The sequence below is a fragment of the Elephas maximus genome, chromosome 3 (assembly GCF_024166365.1).
Source record: "Elephas maximus indicus isolate mEleMax1 chromosome 3, mEleMax1 primary haplotype, whole genome shotgun sequence".
In the NCBI taxonomy this organism is placed as follows: Eukaryota; Metazoa; Chordata; class Mammalia; order Proboscidea; family Elephantidae; genus Elephas; species Elephas maximus.
Genome location: NC_064821.1, coordinates 12278526 through 12293058, shown reverse-complemented (window position 1 = coordinate 12293058; position 14533 = coordinate 12278526). Strand labels below are relative to the sequence as shown.

At 58.2% G+C, this 14533-nt stretch overlaps 1 protein-coding gene across 4 annotated transcripts; it reads right to left on the bottom strand.

The window, feature by feature from the left end:
• Positions 1 to 2771: 2771 nt before the first annotated feature.
• On the bottom strand, positions 2772 to 11722 carry STXBP2 (syntaxin binding protein 2). Of its 4 annotated transcripts, XM_049876676.1 has the most exons (19): positions 11624 to 11721; positions 10283 to 10332; positions 9967 to 10048; positions 9343 to 9419; positions 8927 to 9005; positions 8736 to 8839; positions 8172 to 8320; positions 7873 to 7957; positions 7666 to 7796; positions 7454 to 7561; positions 7047 to 7104; positions 6865 to 6930; positions 6681 to 6761; positions 6297 to 6435; positions 5748 to 5857; positions 4886 to 4981; positions 3807 to 3892; positions 3509 to 3666; positions 2772 to 2919 (listed from the first exon to the last, which is right to left on the bottom strand). In XM_049876676.1, the coding sequence occupies exons 1-19, from the start codon at positions 11658 to 11660 to the stop codon at positions 2834 to 2836; spliced, it is 1782 nt and encodes a 593-aa protein (XP_049732633.1). In that variant the 5' UTR covers positions 11661 to 11721; the 3' UTR covers positions 2772 to 2833. The 4 variants fall into 4 exon arrangements, with proteins under 4 accessions (XP_049732633.1, XP_049732634.1, XP_049732635.1 ...); XM_049876677.1 differs by lacking the exon at positions 9343 to 9419 and having other exon boundaries at positions 11624 to 11711; XM_049876678.1 differs by lacking the exons at positions 9343 to 9419; positions 11624 to 11721 and adding an exon at positions 10768 to 10786.
• Between the last annotated feature and the right edge of the window lie 2811 nt (positions 11723 to 14533).

Below are 14533 nucleotides of genomic sequence, written 5' to 3'. Positions count from 1 at the left end.
TGTGAATGGAGCTGCCCTGAGTCGAAGGCTGACTGGACAGCCGCAAACAACAACAAAGGGAAACTCGGCACCCCTTAAGTGATAACTCCCCTTTCCCTCTCCCCCCAGCCCCTGGTAACCTCTAATAAACGTTTGTCTCTATATGCATTTGCCTGTTCTAAGTATTTCATAGAAGTGGGATTCTTCAGTATTTGTCCTTCTGTGTCTGACTTGTTTCGGAGAGCTTGGATTTTAAACGTGTGCAGTGGGAAGCCACAAGAGTGTTCTGAGCAGGGTGGTGGCCAGGATTCAGCGTCCTGGGTGTGGAGGGCTTGGTACGATGCCTGGCACCCATCAGGGCTTGATAATGCCAGCTGCTGTCACTCATAGAGGGCCGTGAATATTTGTAGAATCAATGAAACGTCCTTGGAGCAAAGACATCGTGACGTTGGAAAAAAAAAAAAAAAAAAAAAACACCCACCAAACCTTACCTAGTTATAAAGAACAAATGCTGCGGTGGTTTAAGCAATATTTTTGCCGCCGCCGAGAACTATTGAATAACCCCTGACCTACTACTTCCCTGTTCTCTGAGGAGTTACCCAAGCTCCAGTTACACACGTGATGGAACAAAGAATTCGGAAAATTGGGCCCCAGCGCCCCCTGGTGCGCACAGCGCTCACCTACACGAGCGGGTCTCGCGGGGAAACCGAGGCTTCCCCCAAGGAGGACGGCTTAAATTTTAAACTTGGAAACCATCTCCCTCCCACTCGCTCCGTTGCCTGCCAATTGAAAAGGTTGCCTGGCAAAGCAGGCCGGGCCGCCGCGCATCCAGGGCAGTCGGCCTCAGGGGTCCGCGCAGACCCAGTTTCTCCCGCACTTAAGCCCTGCCCGGTTCACGCGACTACCTCGAGCGGACTCGCAGATTACAGAGGTTTGTGCTTTTCCTTTCTAAGACCTTTTGCCTGCAAAACTGTGTGCACCTTTTCTGGGAAGATCATCCATAGATTTTCTTGCATTCCTGGAAGGGTTTAAAAATGCCACCCAAAAATCAAGGTCAAGCCTTCAGGGGGAGTGGAAAGAGGGTCTCGGGTGTCCTGTCTTCATCCACACGGTCCTGCTCCCAGACCGGCATAGGCCTCAGCCCCAGAGGGGACAGAGTGGAAATAAGTACGTCTCCACCAACGGGCGCTGTGCCCAGCTTCCCACTGGCCTGCCCCACATTCCTCCCCAGGCACGGATGCCCGCAGAGCGCCGTCGCTGTCAGACTGGCAGTATTAAACGGGCTCCTACCTGCCCCTGTTCAAATCCTTTCTATTTGGCTTTCCCACTGACCCAAAACCAAAAAACCAAACCAGCTGCCATGGAGTCAGTTCTGACTCAGGTCTACTCCCTATGTTACAGAGTAGAACTAGGCCCCATAGGTTTGCTTGGCTGTCATCTTTATGGACGCAGGTCGCCAGGCCTTTCCTCTGCGGTGCTGCCGAGTTCGTTCAAACTGCCAGCTCTTAAGTTTGTAGATCATCATATGCATGTGAAAGCTGGACAATGAATAAGGAAGACCGAAGAAGAGTTGACGCCTTCGAATTGTGGTGTTGGCGAAGAATATTGAATATGGCATGGACTGCCAAAAGAACAAATAAATCTGTCTTGGAAGAAGTGCAACCAGAATGCTCCTTAGAAGCAAGGATGGCAAGACCGTGTCTTACATACTCTGGATATGTTGTCAGGGGAGATCAGTCCCTGGAGAAGGACATCATGCTTGGCAGAGTACAGGGTCACCGGAAAAGAGGAAGACCCTCAACAAGGTGGATTGACACGGTGGCTGCAACAATGAGCTCAAGCATAACGAGTATAAGGATGGCGCAGGACCGGGCAGTGTTTCATTCTGTTGTGCACAGGGTCGCTATGAGTCGGAACTGACTCGACGGCACCTAACAACATTTCTCTTCCCTCACTCCTTTTCATCTTCATTCTCAACTCAAACTTCACCTCCTCCTCCAGGATGCCTTCCCCAACCACCCCCAGACTGGCTGGTGTCCTCTGGGCTCCCATAGCCTCCTCTGCTGCAGAGTATCTGCCTGACTGTGGGCTTGTGCCTCCAGAGAGAAGGGTCCTCTCGGTCTTATTCGTGCTGTGAATAAGCACGAATTGTATTTTAAAGGCTCGGAGTCAGTCCTGCAGTTACGAGCCACAGAGCAGGGAGAGTACTAACTTGCTTCCCGTTGTCACATATGCTGGCTCTCATCCCCAGGAGCTGGAGAATACCCCGGCCTCCTGTGGTGCAGGCCCTGCTGGGACAGTTCTCAGGGTGGTGCAGGGTGGGAGGTGGCGGGAGGGGGGGCAGGATACAGAGGCTGAACTGCTTGTTAATAATAACACTAATAGTTCCTTTGGAGCTGCCAAAATAATTTTAGTGACAATGAAATCACAGCAGCTGTCACATGTCCAATGTTGTCAGCTTTACCTGCAGTGTCTCTGTGATCCCCTCTGCAAAGCAGCTGGTATTATTGATACCATTTTCCCGATGAGGGAGTCAGTGGGTCGGCCTCCCAGCTAGTAAATCTTGGAGTCAATATTCCAACTGAAGGCCAAGTTCTTAGCCTCCTTGAGGGGTTAAGATGTCCTTGGGGGCTGGGGAGGACTCTCAGGCAGGGGCAGGTGTCACGGAAGGGTTCTGGCAGGCAATAAGGTGGGGTGGGGCCTGAGGCACAGATCTGGGAATGGGACCAAGGGAGGCTGGCCCAGCACAGCTCCCAGGTGCTCCCTCAGAAGAAAGCAAGGTGACCATGGACTGACAGGCAGGTGGGAGGAGTTTATTTATCTGCAATGGGCGGGGGTGAGGGGGCGGGGAGGGTCAGGGCAGGGGAATGTCCTCCAGCTTCTGGTCCAGTGTCTTGAGGTCATCCAGAAAGCGGGTGGGGGTGAGAATGTGCGAGGAGCCTGGGCAGAAAGGATGGCTGGGGAGGTGGGGCCGCTGCCAGGGTCCCAGCCCAGGCCCCTGACCCTAAGGACCCATGAGTCTAGAGCTCTAGCAACACAGGAGTCCAGTCCCCAGTGACCCCTTCCCTGGGAACCCAAGCCCCAGCCCCTCAGAACCCTAGAAGTCTAGCCCCCCGCCCCCTCCCCCAGGGATTTAGGCATCCACCTCTCCCCTCCACCGATGGATCCTAACCCCAGCCCCCAAGGACTCTAGATTCCAGCCCTTTAGGGCCCAGGAATGAGCTGTCAGCCCCCACCCTTCTAAAGAACCTACGAGTCCAACCCAGCCTCTCAGGGATCCAGGAATGGGGGAGTCTGTCACCCCTCCTCCAGGGGCCCCAGGTTCCAGCCCCCCAGGAATCCAACACCTCTCCAGGAACCCCAGGTCCCCACCCCTCAGAGATCAAAGAATGGGGGAGTCCAGCTCTCTCCCCAAGGACCCCAGATCCCCACGTCCCAGGGATCCAGGAACGGGGGAGTCCAGCTCCCCACCCTGCCCTGCCCCAGGACCCCGTGTTCACCGCCCCCACCCCCAGCCCAGGTTACTTACCGATGAGTACCTCCCACTTGCCCTCAGTGGCTCTAGTCACCTCATAGGCGGCCCTCATCTCTGACATGGCCACGCCGCCCACAACGTATACAATCAGCCGGGGTCCTGCCCGCACCTCCACACCCGCCTTGTTCTTGTGCCAGTGGCCAAAGCGGGCGCTGTGTGGGGGAGGGGCAGAGGTCAGTCCAGGCAGGAGACCCCCAACCATGCCATCATCCAATGGCCTGGGCACTGCTGGGGGCAGAGGTCAGCCCTGGCAGGTGGGCTCCCCAGCCCCCCAGCATACCCAGGCCCTCACCTGACGGCAGCCTGAGAGCTGGCCGTGGGGGCAGGGTCAGACACAAAGGGCCACAGCTTCCGGTCCAGCCGGTCCTCCACGGCATCCTGGGGTGCCCGAGAGGCAGGTTTAGACGTGAAGCCCCAGGCAGTGGAGCAGAGTCTAGAGACTCCCTGGGTGTGTTCAGGGGCCAAGATCCCACAGACAGGAGGCACCACCTACACCAAACTCCAGCCCCCTGGGGACCCAGGAATCCAGGCCCCCAGCCCCTAACCAGTTGCCTTCGAGTCGATTCCAACTCATGACGACCCCATGTGTGCAGAGTAGAACTGTGCTCCATAGGGTTTTAAAGGCTGTGATGTTTTCAAAGCAGGTTGCCAGGCCTTTCTTCTGAGGTACCTGTGGGTGGATTCGAACCTCCAACCTCTTGGTTAATAGGCAAATGCTTAACTGATTGCGCCACCTAGAGTCTCCCCCAGCCCCTTAAGGACCCAGGCATTATCCTTCTGCTCCAGTTCCTCAGAGACCCAGGAGTCACCACTTTCAGTCCCTTGGGGATCTAGAAATCACTATTCCCAGCCCCTTGGGATCCCAAGAGCTGGGGCCCCCAGCCCTTGGGGACCCAGGAGTCAAGGCCCCCAACCCTTAAGGACCCAGGAATTATCCTGCTCCAGCTCATCAGGGACCCAGGAGTCTAAGTCACTGGGCCCTCAGGGACCCAGGTGTCTAGGTATCAAAGGTCCATGGGAATAAGAGGGCCAAAGGTTGCTGGACCCCCAAGTGGGAGGTGCCAGGACTCCACGAGGACAGCAGCCGGGAGGCTGATTACTTTTTGATATTGCTGCTTTGGGCTCCCCGGATGGGCAGGTGATGCCTCCAGGAGGCAGGGAAAGAGACGGACAGGTTTAGAGAGGTGGGAGCCCCGGCCTGACAGATCAGGTGCTGGGGATGTCAGTAATGATGGATTTTCTACAGTGCCCCATGACTTAGCATGAGAAGAGGAGGGAGGCCGAGCCACTGACTGCACAAGGGCATGAACTGGGGGGGGGGGGGGGTCAGCCCCTCCCCCCACCACCATCCTGTGCCCCCACCAGCGATACCTCCATCACGTCCTTGATGACTGGAGTCCAGCGGGACAGCTGGTAGGTGGGTTCCAGGCGCTCCTTGCGCTCCAGTCGGCTTGAGGGGACTGAGCCCTAGCAGGGGCAGGGCAGGGTGGAGGGGTTGCGGAGGAAGCAGGTCACAGATGGGGTGGGAGCCTCATTTGCTTGGGAGGGTTGCTGACAAAGACGGAGGAAAGGAACAGAGAAAGAGAGAGAGATGAAAAGAGAGAAATACAGAAGCAGTGAAAGAAAAAGACAGGAACAGAAAAAGATGGGGCAAGAAAAGAGAGAGAAGCGGAAACAGAGAGGGCACACACGGGGACAGAGACGGGGAACAGAGAGAAAAAGAGAGATGTGGAACAAAGGGAGAAGAAGCAGAGAAAAATGAGAACAGAGAGAAACACGGATACAGAGAAATGAGGAGCAAAGAGATGGGGTGACAGGGAGGTAGACAGGGGACTGAGGCAGAGATGGGGGCAAAGAGAGAGCGCAAGGGCACAGGGACATGAGAGAGGTGCAAGTCAGTGGTGGAGGCAGAGCCAACGGAGGTGGTCCATGCAGGGCCAGAGAGAGAGAGAAGAGGCTAAGCCAAGAGCTGAGCATAAGCAAGTGGTGTGTGTGCTAGGTGGCAGAGCGGGGGTCCCTTAGACCTCCAGGAGCCCGGGTCTTACTGTGTGCCCTATCCCCAAGGCTGAGACCCTGTTTTCCATCCTAAGGACTCTGGCCACATGTCCCACACCTCCGCCCCCAGGTCCAGGACTCTGACCACATCTCACCTAGCACCAGACTGAGCACTCTCTGTGCCCTAGGACCCACGCTGACTCCTTCTACCCCCACCCCCGCCTTCCGCCCCACGTACCCCAGGATTGGTGACGGTGCCCCCCAGCTGCTCCAAGTTCCGGATGAGGCTGCAGTGCGCCTGCACGTTGGCATGCTGGATCAGCTTGGCTAGGTTCTCCTCGCTCACACCTGGGGTGGGGGGACTCATGTGGGAGCAGCGCATGGGGGGCTTAGAGAGGGGTGGAGGGGAAACAGGTAACTGAGTAGACTTCTGGGCTAAGGGGGTTTGGGGTGAGGAGAGGAGGTTCCAGGACCAAGGGAGCCCCTGGGGTTAGTGTAAGGGGGGGAATCGAGGTGCTAGAATTCTGGATGGGGAGCCCTGAGGGGACAGGTCGGAGGATTCCCAAATTAGGGACCAAGTTTGGAGGAGTCACATATTTGGGGTCTTCATGTCAATGAGGTGCCTCATGTCCATGGGGGTCCCCCAGCTCAACAGAAGGGGGCTCTCAGGGTCCAGAAGGGTGTCTATGGGGTTGACATTCCTGGAGAGTGGGGGCATCCTGAAAACGGGGGGCTGTGGGGTTGGGGGGTTCCCAGGATCATAGGAAACCCAGGTGAATGGGGATACCATTCCGTAGCAGGATGTAGAGCAGCAAGACCCGGATCTTGTCATAGGCGGGCACCGCCGTGTCCAGCAGTACCGGCACTATCAGCTTCATGGCATCCTTGATCTTCTCGCCCTCTGCGTCGGAGCCCATGGCCAGGTCCTGTGGGATGAGGGCCAGCTGTCCCCACGGCCACCACATGGGCAGTGGGGTGGGATGGGGCGGGCAGGGATAACCCCAGCGTCCCTGGGGAGACCTTCTGGGCCCCGCCTCTCCACAGACCCTGCCCCTTCACAGACCCAGCCCCTCCCACAGACTCCACCCCTCCAAGGCCCCTCTCTTCCCAGGGTCCCACCCCTCCCAAGGCCCCACCCCATACAGGCCCCGCCTCCCGAGCCCCGCCCCACCTGTTCCACACTGCACAGCTTCTCCACAGAACCCTTGAAGTGCTTCATGCAGTCATCGGCTAAATGCAGGTGTGTAGAATACTGCGGGGTAAGGGGAAGGCGTTGGGGTAACAGGCTGCACCAAAGCAGAGGCACAGAGGCACACCGCCTCCCGGTACTCTCTCCCTGACCCACCGACACTCACCTTGTTTAGCTCCTTCTGGTACTGAGGCATCTTTTTCAGGATGTGGGAGAGGTCTTTGATGTTGGCCTGGGGGCCAGCGTGGGAGGGGCCGGAGGCCGTGTAAGGCTAAGCCCCGCCCACCCTTGCGCCCCCCCCAGGAGCCCCGCCCCCTAGCTGCCCCTCCTGCCCGGGCCCACCCCTACCTTGTCGGTGGTCAGCCTCTTGCTCTCACAGAACGTCTTCAGAAGCTCCGTGACCTTCCTGGCGAGGAGGGTGAGGTTGGGTTGCAGCTAAGGTTGCAGCTTGTGGAAAGTGTGGAGGGGTCACATGGCCAGGGTACAGCTGAGGGGGTGGGGCCAGGTTGGGTGAGAGGTGACCCCCCCCTCCCCCAAGGGGTGAGGGAGGGAGCCAGGCCTGGCAGAGGGGCAGGGCACATGGCTAGACTGGGGTGGGTCATGTGGAGAGGCTATCTCTGAGGGCGGAAGTGCATCCAGGGGTCACCTGACCAAGCACCAGGCACTCCATGGGGGAGAAGGGAGGCGCTGGTGCAGACGTGGGTGGGGACCACGTGCAGAGGGACCCACACCGCCTGGCCCCGGCAGCCACGCACTTGGACACGTCGGCAATGTGCATGTGGCGCAGCTCCATCCACAGGTCATCGTCCTCATCCAGCAGCACGGCCTTCTCACGCGCCTCGCTCAGCCCCGTGGTCTCATACCTGGGACAGGGGACGGGGGCGGGGGGGGAGGCCAGGGGTATCAGCTGAGGGCCAGGGCCCCAGGTCCGTCGGGGCGGAGGGAGCTGCGTTCCTGGCCCGCCCACCTGTACGTGTCATGCTCAATGTCCAGCAGGTCATAGGCCATGGCCTGGAACGTGAGCTCATGCAGCAGCGGAGACACGGGGTCTGCGGCTCTGTCCACGATCAGTAGCTGGGAGCGAGTCTTCTCAGGGCCCTGGGGTGGGGGGCAGGGGTGAGGACACTGACTTTGACCCTGGCAGGCCTCTCCCCTCCCCAGCACTCCCACTCACCTCTCCCAGGCTGGGCATGTCGGCCTTGAAGGCGTTCAGCTTGGCCAGGACAGCATGGGCTAGCTGGGCCGTGTCCTCTGGGCCCCTGGGGGGAGGGAGGGCAGACATGAAGCATCAGGGTGTGAGGCGGGGAGTGCCGGGCACAGCTGGGGAGTCAAGGATGGGCATCAAGGATGGAGCTGAATAGCCAAGCCAGAGTCCAGAGACCAGAGTGAAGACTGGGCCTGGGGTCAGAAGAAGTGAAAGGTTGGCTGTAGGGTGGGGTCAAGATCGGGGCGATATTGGGGTGGGGTCCCCACTTGCGGTAGCGGATGGCTGGGTACTCCTGCAGCGTGGCACACAGGGTGGCGATCTGTTGGGCCAGCGCCTCCAGCTGCCGTGCCCGCTCCCCTGCCCGGAATGGGCAGTACAGGTTGTAGGTGCTGTGGGGGGCATCCAGGGAGAACACCTGGAAGGGCCAGAGCCACCCAGTAAGTGCACATCCGCCCAACTTCCAGCCACCAGCACCTGCCTCTCTCTGGGGCTTTCCCTGGTCCCTAGAGCTGGCTCTGCCATCCATGGGGCAGGCGGGGGACAGCCCCCAACCCAGGCCTGGGGGAATTGGGGGATCATATACCCCAGCTCCCTCCCCTAGGGTGGGACAAGGAGGAGTGCTCCACCACGCTGCTGCCACTGCTGCACTCCTGAGGTTCCAGGGGGAGGGAAGTCCAGTTGCTCACAGACAAATGCTCCTTCCCCTTCTCACTCCCTATGGCAGTCCCTTTCCTCATGCTCAAATTCTCATCCCACTGTCTGTTTCTGAGGGAACCTGTGCACCTTTGGTCCTGAGCCCCTGCCTCTGCCCATTACTAGCATGGCCATACCTGGGCCTCGTAGGGTAGGAAGGCAAGATGGATCTCTTTCAGGGTCTTCAACGCCTTTGCTACCCGAGAGCGGCCCAGCTCACTGAACAGGGGCTCCGGGCAGGCTGAGGTTGGGGCAGGGGGGCAGTCAGGCCAGAGCAGCCCCGTATCCCCTCTCCCTGGCTTCCCTGCCCCAGGACCTCCCCACTTACTGTCAGTGAAGAAGACATGGGCTGCTTTGTAGGTGAAGGTTGGGGTGCCCCGGAAGTCTGCGATCAGGGCCTGCACTGACTGGAGGATGCAATCACTTTCCAGGCTGGCTCCACACCCCTAGACCCACCCTCTGTCCTGCCCCCAGCTGCTATCTGTCCATGCCGCACATACGTGTGCATACAAGCACAGAGGCACGCACATACACGTGCCCACATATATACACGTGTGCATGTAACTCACATGCACGTACGCTCATACATGTACACACACATATGTACGGACATGTATACGTGCACACCTACAGGCACGTGCACACACATACATAACACACATGCATGCACACGTGAATGTGTACATGTGCAAATACAGTACACACATGTGCACACACAGAGACCCCCGGCACTCCTGCAGGCACCTTCTCTGTGGGGCTCAGCAAATAGATGGCTTCCAGGCTGGGGATGGGCTCTCGCCGCTTATTGATGTCTTCAACGACTTGAAGGATCAGAGAAACGGGTGCACAGGGGTGGGGGGATTAGAGCAGGGAGCACATGGGGGGCTGCAGACTTGGAGAGCTGGACACTTGGGGAGGAGGGTCGGATGCCTGAGGGGCCACACTCCCTGAGGGTCCTAAGCAGGAGGTGCACACCCAGGGGTCAAGGAGCTAAATGCCATGTGGGCAGACACATCCTCCTGGGGGTCTCCCATAAAAGGCTGTGCACTCAGGGGGTCACACACATGCAGAGTCCACCCTGGGGGGCCTACATGGTGCTCCACACACAGGGGCTGCACATTCTGAGCAGCTGACCCCTTAGGGGTCTAGCCCAGGAGCCCTGCATGTGTGGTCTGCACATCACAGGGCTCCACCCTCAGGCTGCACATCTGAAGAGCATGCTTGGGAGGGTCACACGCTTGATGCTATATATCCAGGGAGCCACATACTTGGGAGTTCTGGACCATTTGGGGGAAGACTGGGGGACCCACATTTGGGGGGCCTACACTCAGGTCCCCCCAGAGGGCGTGGGGCAGGGAGTCAACTTACTGGTGATACCCTCAGCCAGGATGTCTGACATTTTGCAGCAGGATGACAAGATGCGCATGCTGGGATGGTCCATGATGAGCACCTGTCCAAATGGATGGACAGACAGACAGGTGGACTGACAGATGGATGGACATGTGGGCAGAAGAGGCCTCAGTTGCACCCACCCCCGTCCCTGGTGAATCAGGGACCGCGGAGGGCTGCCAGCTTCAAAGGCAGGGTGGGGTGGACTGACCCAGGACCCACCTCAAGTGAATATAGATAGTGTCTCACCCACGGGTCTGGACAAGGGTCCCCAGGCATTCTGCCTCACCCCTACCTTCCACTCCCCATCCTTTTTGACGCTGCGAATGACTCCACTCAGAATTTCTGTAGGGAAAGGGGGAGTGGGCTCAGGATGCTGGCCCTCTGGTCCTGCCACGCCCCCAAGGCTTCTGCACCTCTTAAATCCTGTAGACTCCTCCCCTAATCCTGTGCAGTAGCTGCTAGTGTCTCTCAATTTACAGATGAGAAAACTGGGGTTCAAAAAGGATGTGTAACTTGCGAACGACCCTCAGCACCTGAGGCAGGGTGCCCGGGGCATAAATAGCCATTTGATAAATATGCTTCTGATGAACGAGTAAGCGGAAAACCAGGGCTCCCATACAGGTCTGGCTGCCACCCCCCCCCAACATCGGCTGCTTTAAGCTCTCCTCCTCTGGGGGTTTCCGGCCCCCGCTCCATCAGTTCCCTCTGAACTACAATGCAGGACCCCTGGGTTCCTTCTCTGAGGCATGCCTGGCTGTGGTCATCCCATCACCTAACCTCCAGACTCAGTTTCCTTATCTGTAAAATGGATCAGCGGTTTTCTGGTCGCCCCTTTAGTCCCTGTCTGGGAGGCTCCTCTTCTAGGTGAGGTGCTAGGGTTTGAGCCGCACTCTGCCCTGCCCAGCGGAAGGGCGCGAGAAGGGACTGGGCGGCCCTGCCAGGCCACAGTGTCATGTCCACTTTTATCAGAAACAGCAGAGCGGAAGGAGCAGCTGAGGCCGGAACTACCCGGGGTGGGGGAGGGAGCGACCGCCACCCCTTCCCCCAAGAGCCCGGACCTGGGAGACCTGGACGCCTGGGTCCTCACGCTGCAAAGGGCTCCTAGGAACCAATGAGAAAGGCATTTCCCCACCCCCACCCCCCGCCCCCGGGGCCGTGGGGCCTGGACACACCCCTTGGAATCCCCGAGCATTCACACCACCTGATCGGTGACTAGCGCACCCGGCCAGTCCCAATCCACACCTTGGGGCCCCAAGAGTCCAGCCTCTCTCCGAACTTTGCCCAGATCACAGACCCGAGGGCCTGGGGGTCCGACTGTGCCCTGCCCCGGCGGGCACCCTAAGGGGTCTAGGAGTCCGGGCCCCAGCGCCTGCCGCTGGGACCAAAGGGGACCACGCCACCCCCAGCCCGCCCTTTGGGTCCCGGAAATCCAACTTTCAACTCTGTTCCGCTTTGGCCCCGGAAAGCCGGGCGGCCAGCCGGGACCAAGCCCGCTCCCGCCCCCTCCAGGATCCAGGTGCTCAGACGTCGAGCCCCGCCCTCGACTCCCCGCTGGCGGGGTCCCAGGAGCCTGTGCGCCTCCAGTCCCGGTCCCCCGGGAGAACCAGGAGCCCGGCCCCAGGCGGACACTCACTTTCCCCCACCACCGCCTTCAGCCCCGAGGGCGCCATCTTCCCCAGAGGCGCCGCCGCCGCCGCTTCCGGGTCTGTCCCAAGGTGGGGGCGGGGCCTGTCGCGTCATCCACGTTGGCCCCGCCCCTCAGCACCTGGCCCCGCCCCGCCTCTGGACGCGCGGAGGGGCCTGCGGAACCGCCCGGAAAGTGTGTCCACGTCGACGTGCACGCAATTGCTGGGAGGGCACGCCCCGAAAACTCTCCCTCCTCGTGACACAGATGTGAGCACAGACACACGCTTCTCCTGCTTGTGTGCAGCAGGGGGCGAGTGGCCTCGCAGGGTGACAGTGCCTTAATCTTCCTGGGCAAGGTACCACTCAGTCTGCAATTGCTCTGTACCTGCGGGGCCACAATCCCACGATCCGTGCGCTCTGGGTCTGTGGCTATACCTTCAGTACGCCAGTTTAGCAGAATCCGGGAGCATCTAATAAACTCTGGAGGAGGCCTAGAATGGTCCCCGAGTGACCCAAATAGTAACAGCTCGACTGCTAATTGAAAGGTTGGTGGCTGGAGCACGTCCAGCTACACCGTGGAAGACAGGCCTGGCGATCTGCTTCGGTTAAGATTTGTTGTTGCTTGTTGCCCTTGCGTGGATTCCGACTCATGGCGAACCCATGCTTGCAGACTAGAACTGCTCCGTAGAGTTTTCAAGGCTGTGACCTTCCAGAAGCAGACTGCCAGGCCTGTCTTCTGGAGCCCTGGTGCACAGTGGTTAAGAGCTCGGCTGCAAACCAAAAGGTCGGCAGTTGGAATCCACCAGCCACTCCTTGGAAGCCCTGTGGGGCAGTTCTAGTCTGTCCTATATGGTCGCTAGGAGTCAGAATCGACTGGATGGCAATGGGTTTGGTTTTGGGTTTTTTGAAATCTTTCCAAAAGTAGATCACCTGGTCTTTCTCCTGGAAGTGCTGCTGGGTGTGTTCTAACCAGCAACCTTTCAGTTAGCAGCAGAGCGCTTGACTGTTGAGCCACCAGGTTCCATTCCCTAAAGATGACAGCCAAGAAAACCCTCTGGGGGAATTCTACTCTGTAACACACAGGGTCGCCATGTTGTTGTTAGGTGCCATCGAGTTGGTTCCCACTCATAGCGACCCTATGCACAACAGAACGGAACACTGGCAGGTCCTGCGCCATGAGTTGGCCTCAAATAAAACAGGTTTGGTTCTCTCACTTGCTGATGTTCCTTAAGAGTCTGCCCGGTGCCAGGCTCTCTGCCACACACACGGGACAGGCACGGACCGTAGTATATCAGGGAAGAAGACTAAGAGGGTCCCTGCCCATTGAAAAGTTGAGTGGGGAAGGCTGTAAATGAACAAGTCAGCCATAAAGCAAATAAAGGGTGATGAGATAGCGTGGGAGCTCCTCTGAGGGGTGGTCCCAAAGGGCCTCTCTGACAGAGTGGCCTTCAGACTTTAATCTGAGTGATGACGTTAAGGTGCCACTGTGCAGGATCCCAGCAGAGAAAAGCAAGGAATGGGCTTGGAGGAGCACAAGGAGGCTGGGGTGAGGTGGGCGTGGAAAGGGACAAGGGTGGGAAGTGAGGCCAGTCCTCTGCAGGACAAGGTAGTGACTAACCGTCCAGGTTTGCCCAGGACTGAAGGGTTTCCTGGGACACAGGGCTTTTAATGCCAAAACTGGGACAGGCTGGGTCAAATCTGAACAGTTGGTTGAGATTCAACCCTTTCAAGGCCCAATTATTTTCGGCTTTGAATGTTTTGTTGATACCATGTGTTTTCGTTAATGGAAGCACGCTGAATCATTGAATGTTGTTGAATTTTCGGTAGGTAGTATGGAATTTTTTTTTTTTTTGCCCCCTCCAACAATCCTACCCTCCAAATCCCGGGGGACATTTGGTGTCCCACTAATTCTACCCTGAACCCCCGCCCCCCAGAGTCCAGAGGGAGATACGGTGACCTAAACAAAAATTTTCAAAATGTCTTAGCAAAAATGCACACACCTCATACAACACCCTGCAGAAACAGTAATTTGTGCCATGCGCCTGTTTTTTCGGTTTCAGTCCTAAAGGCCTTGTGACAGCATGCACTATCAGCAGGAAAGTAGCTTCCCAACGATCCTGAGGGGTGGAAAAAGTGGGTGGACAACCGTATATTCCAGCCGTGATTCCCACAGCATACAACTTGCCCACTTCAAGGGTACAATTCAGAGACTTTTCGATTCAGAGTTGCGCATCCGTGATCACAATCCATTTCAGAACATTTGTATTAGCCCAAGGTGTTCGGGTTTTATCCCGAAAACAGTGGCGGCCACGGGGGAGCTGCCAGACTGCAAGGAGGTCTCACCTGGGGTGAGTCTGTACTCGTTGAGGGAGACCAGGCTCTTTGGCTCAAGATGTCATTGAGGACTTGGGGTTCTGGAGAGAGTGTCACTTGGGTCCTGGATGTGGGGGGGGGGCACCTGGGAGAACAGCTGAGCTTGTGCAAGGCATGTGTAAGGCAACCCATTTATTCTGAAAAGAAACGCTTACTGGTTTTGCGAAAGGCACCTCGGGGAGGGCGTTGGGAGCGGGTGAGGTCCTCCCCAGTGGCACCCTCTCCTAGGGAGAGCCACTGCTGTAGGGGAGGGGCAGGGACTTCCTCAGATCCTCTACTCCCTCCCCAGGGTCTAGCCTCCTGACCTGGTGGGGCGGGGGGGGGGCTGGTGGGTGGGTCAGAGGAGACAGCTCAGCCCACGTTTGGGTAGCCAGGGGACAGGGGACCCCAGACCTCATTGTGTTGGCCTCATCCCTGGGGCTGCTGTCAGGCCAATCGCTGGGCCCTGAACTGAGCACCTAGAGCCCAGGGACAGTAAGTAGAGGGGAGGGTACCCAGGAGACCCCTTGGAATCACTGCCAAGGAGCTGGCTCGTGGTACCTCA

Excerpts from the sequence above, each read along its gene's own strand:
- STXBP2 (XM_049876676.1), bottom strand. The coding sequence starts at position 11,660 with ATGGCGCCCTCGGGGCTGAAGGCGGTGGTGGGGGAAA. Across the intron at positions 8,321-8,735 it reads TCCTACCCTACGAGGCCCAG|GTGTTCTCCCTGGATGCCCC; the intron begins GTATGGCCATGC and ends TGGCCCTTCCAG. Across the intron at positions 3,667-3,806 it reads AGCTCTCAGGCTGCCGTCAG|CGCCCGCTTTGGCCACTGGC; the intron begins GTGAGGGCCTGG and ends TCCCCCACACAG.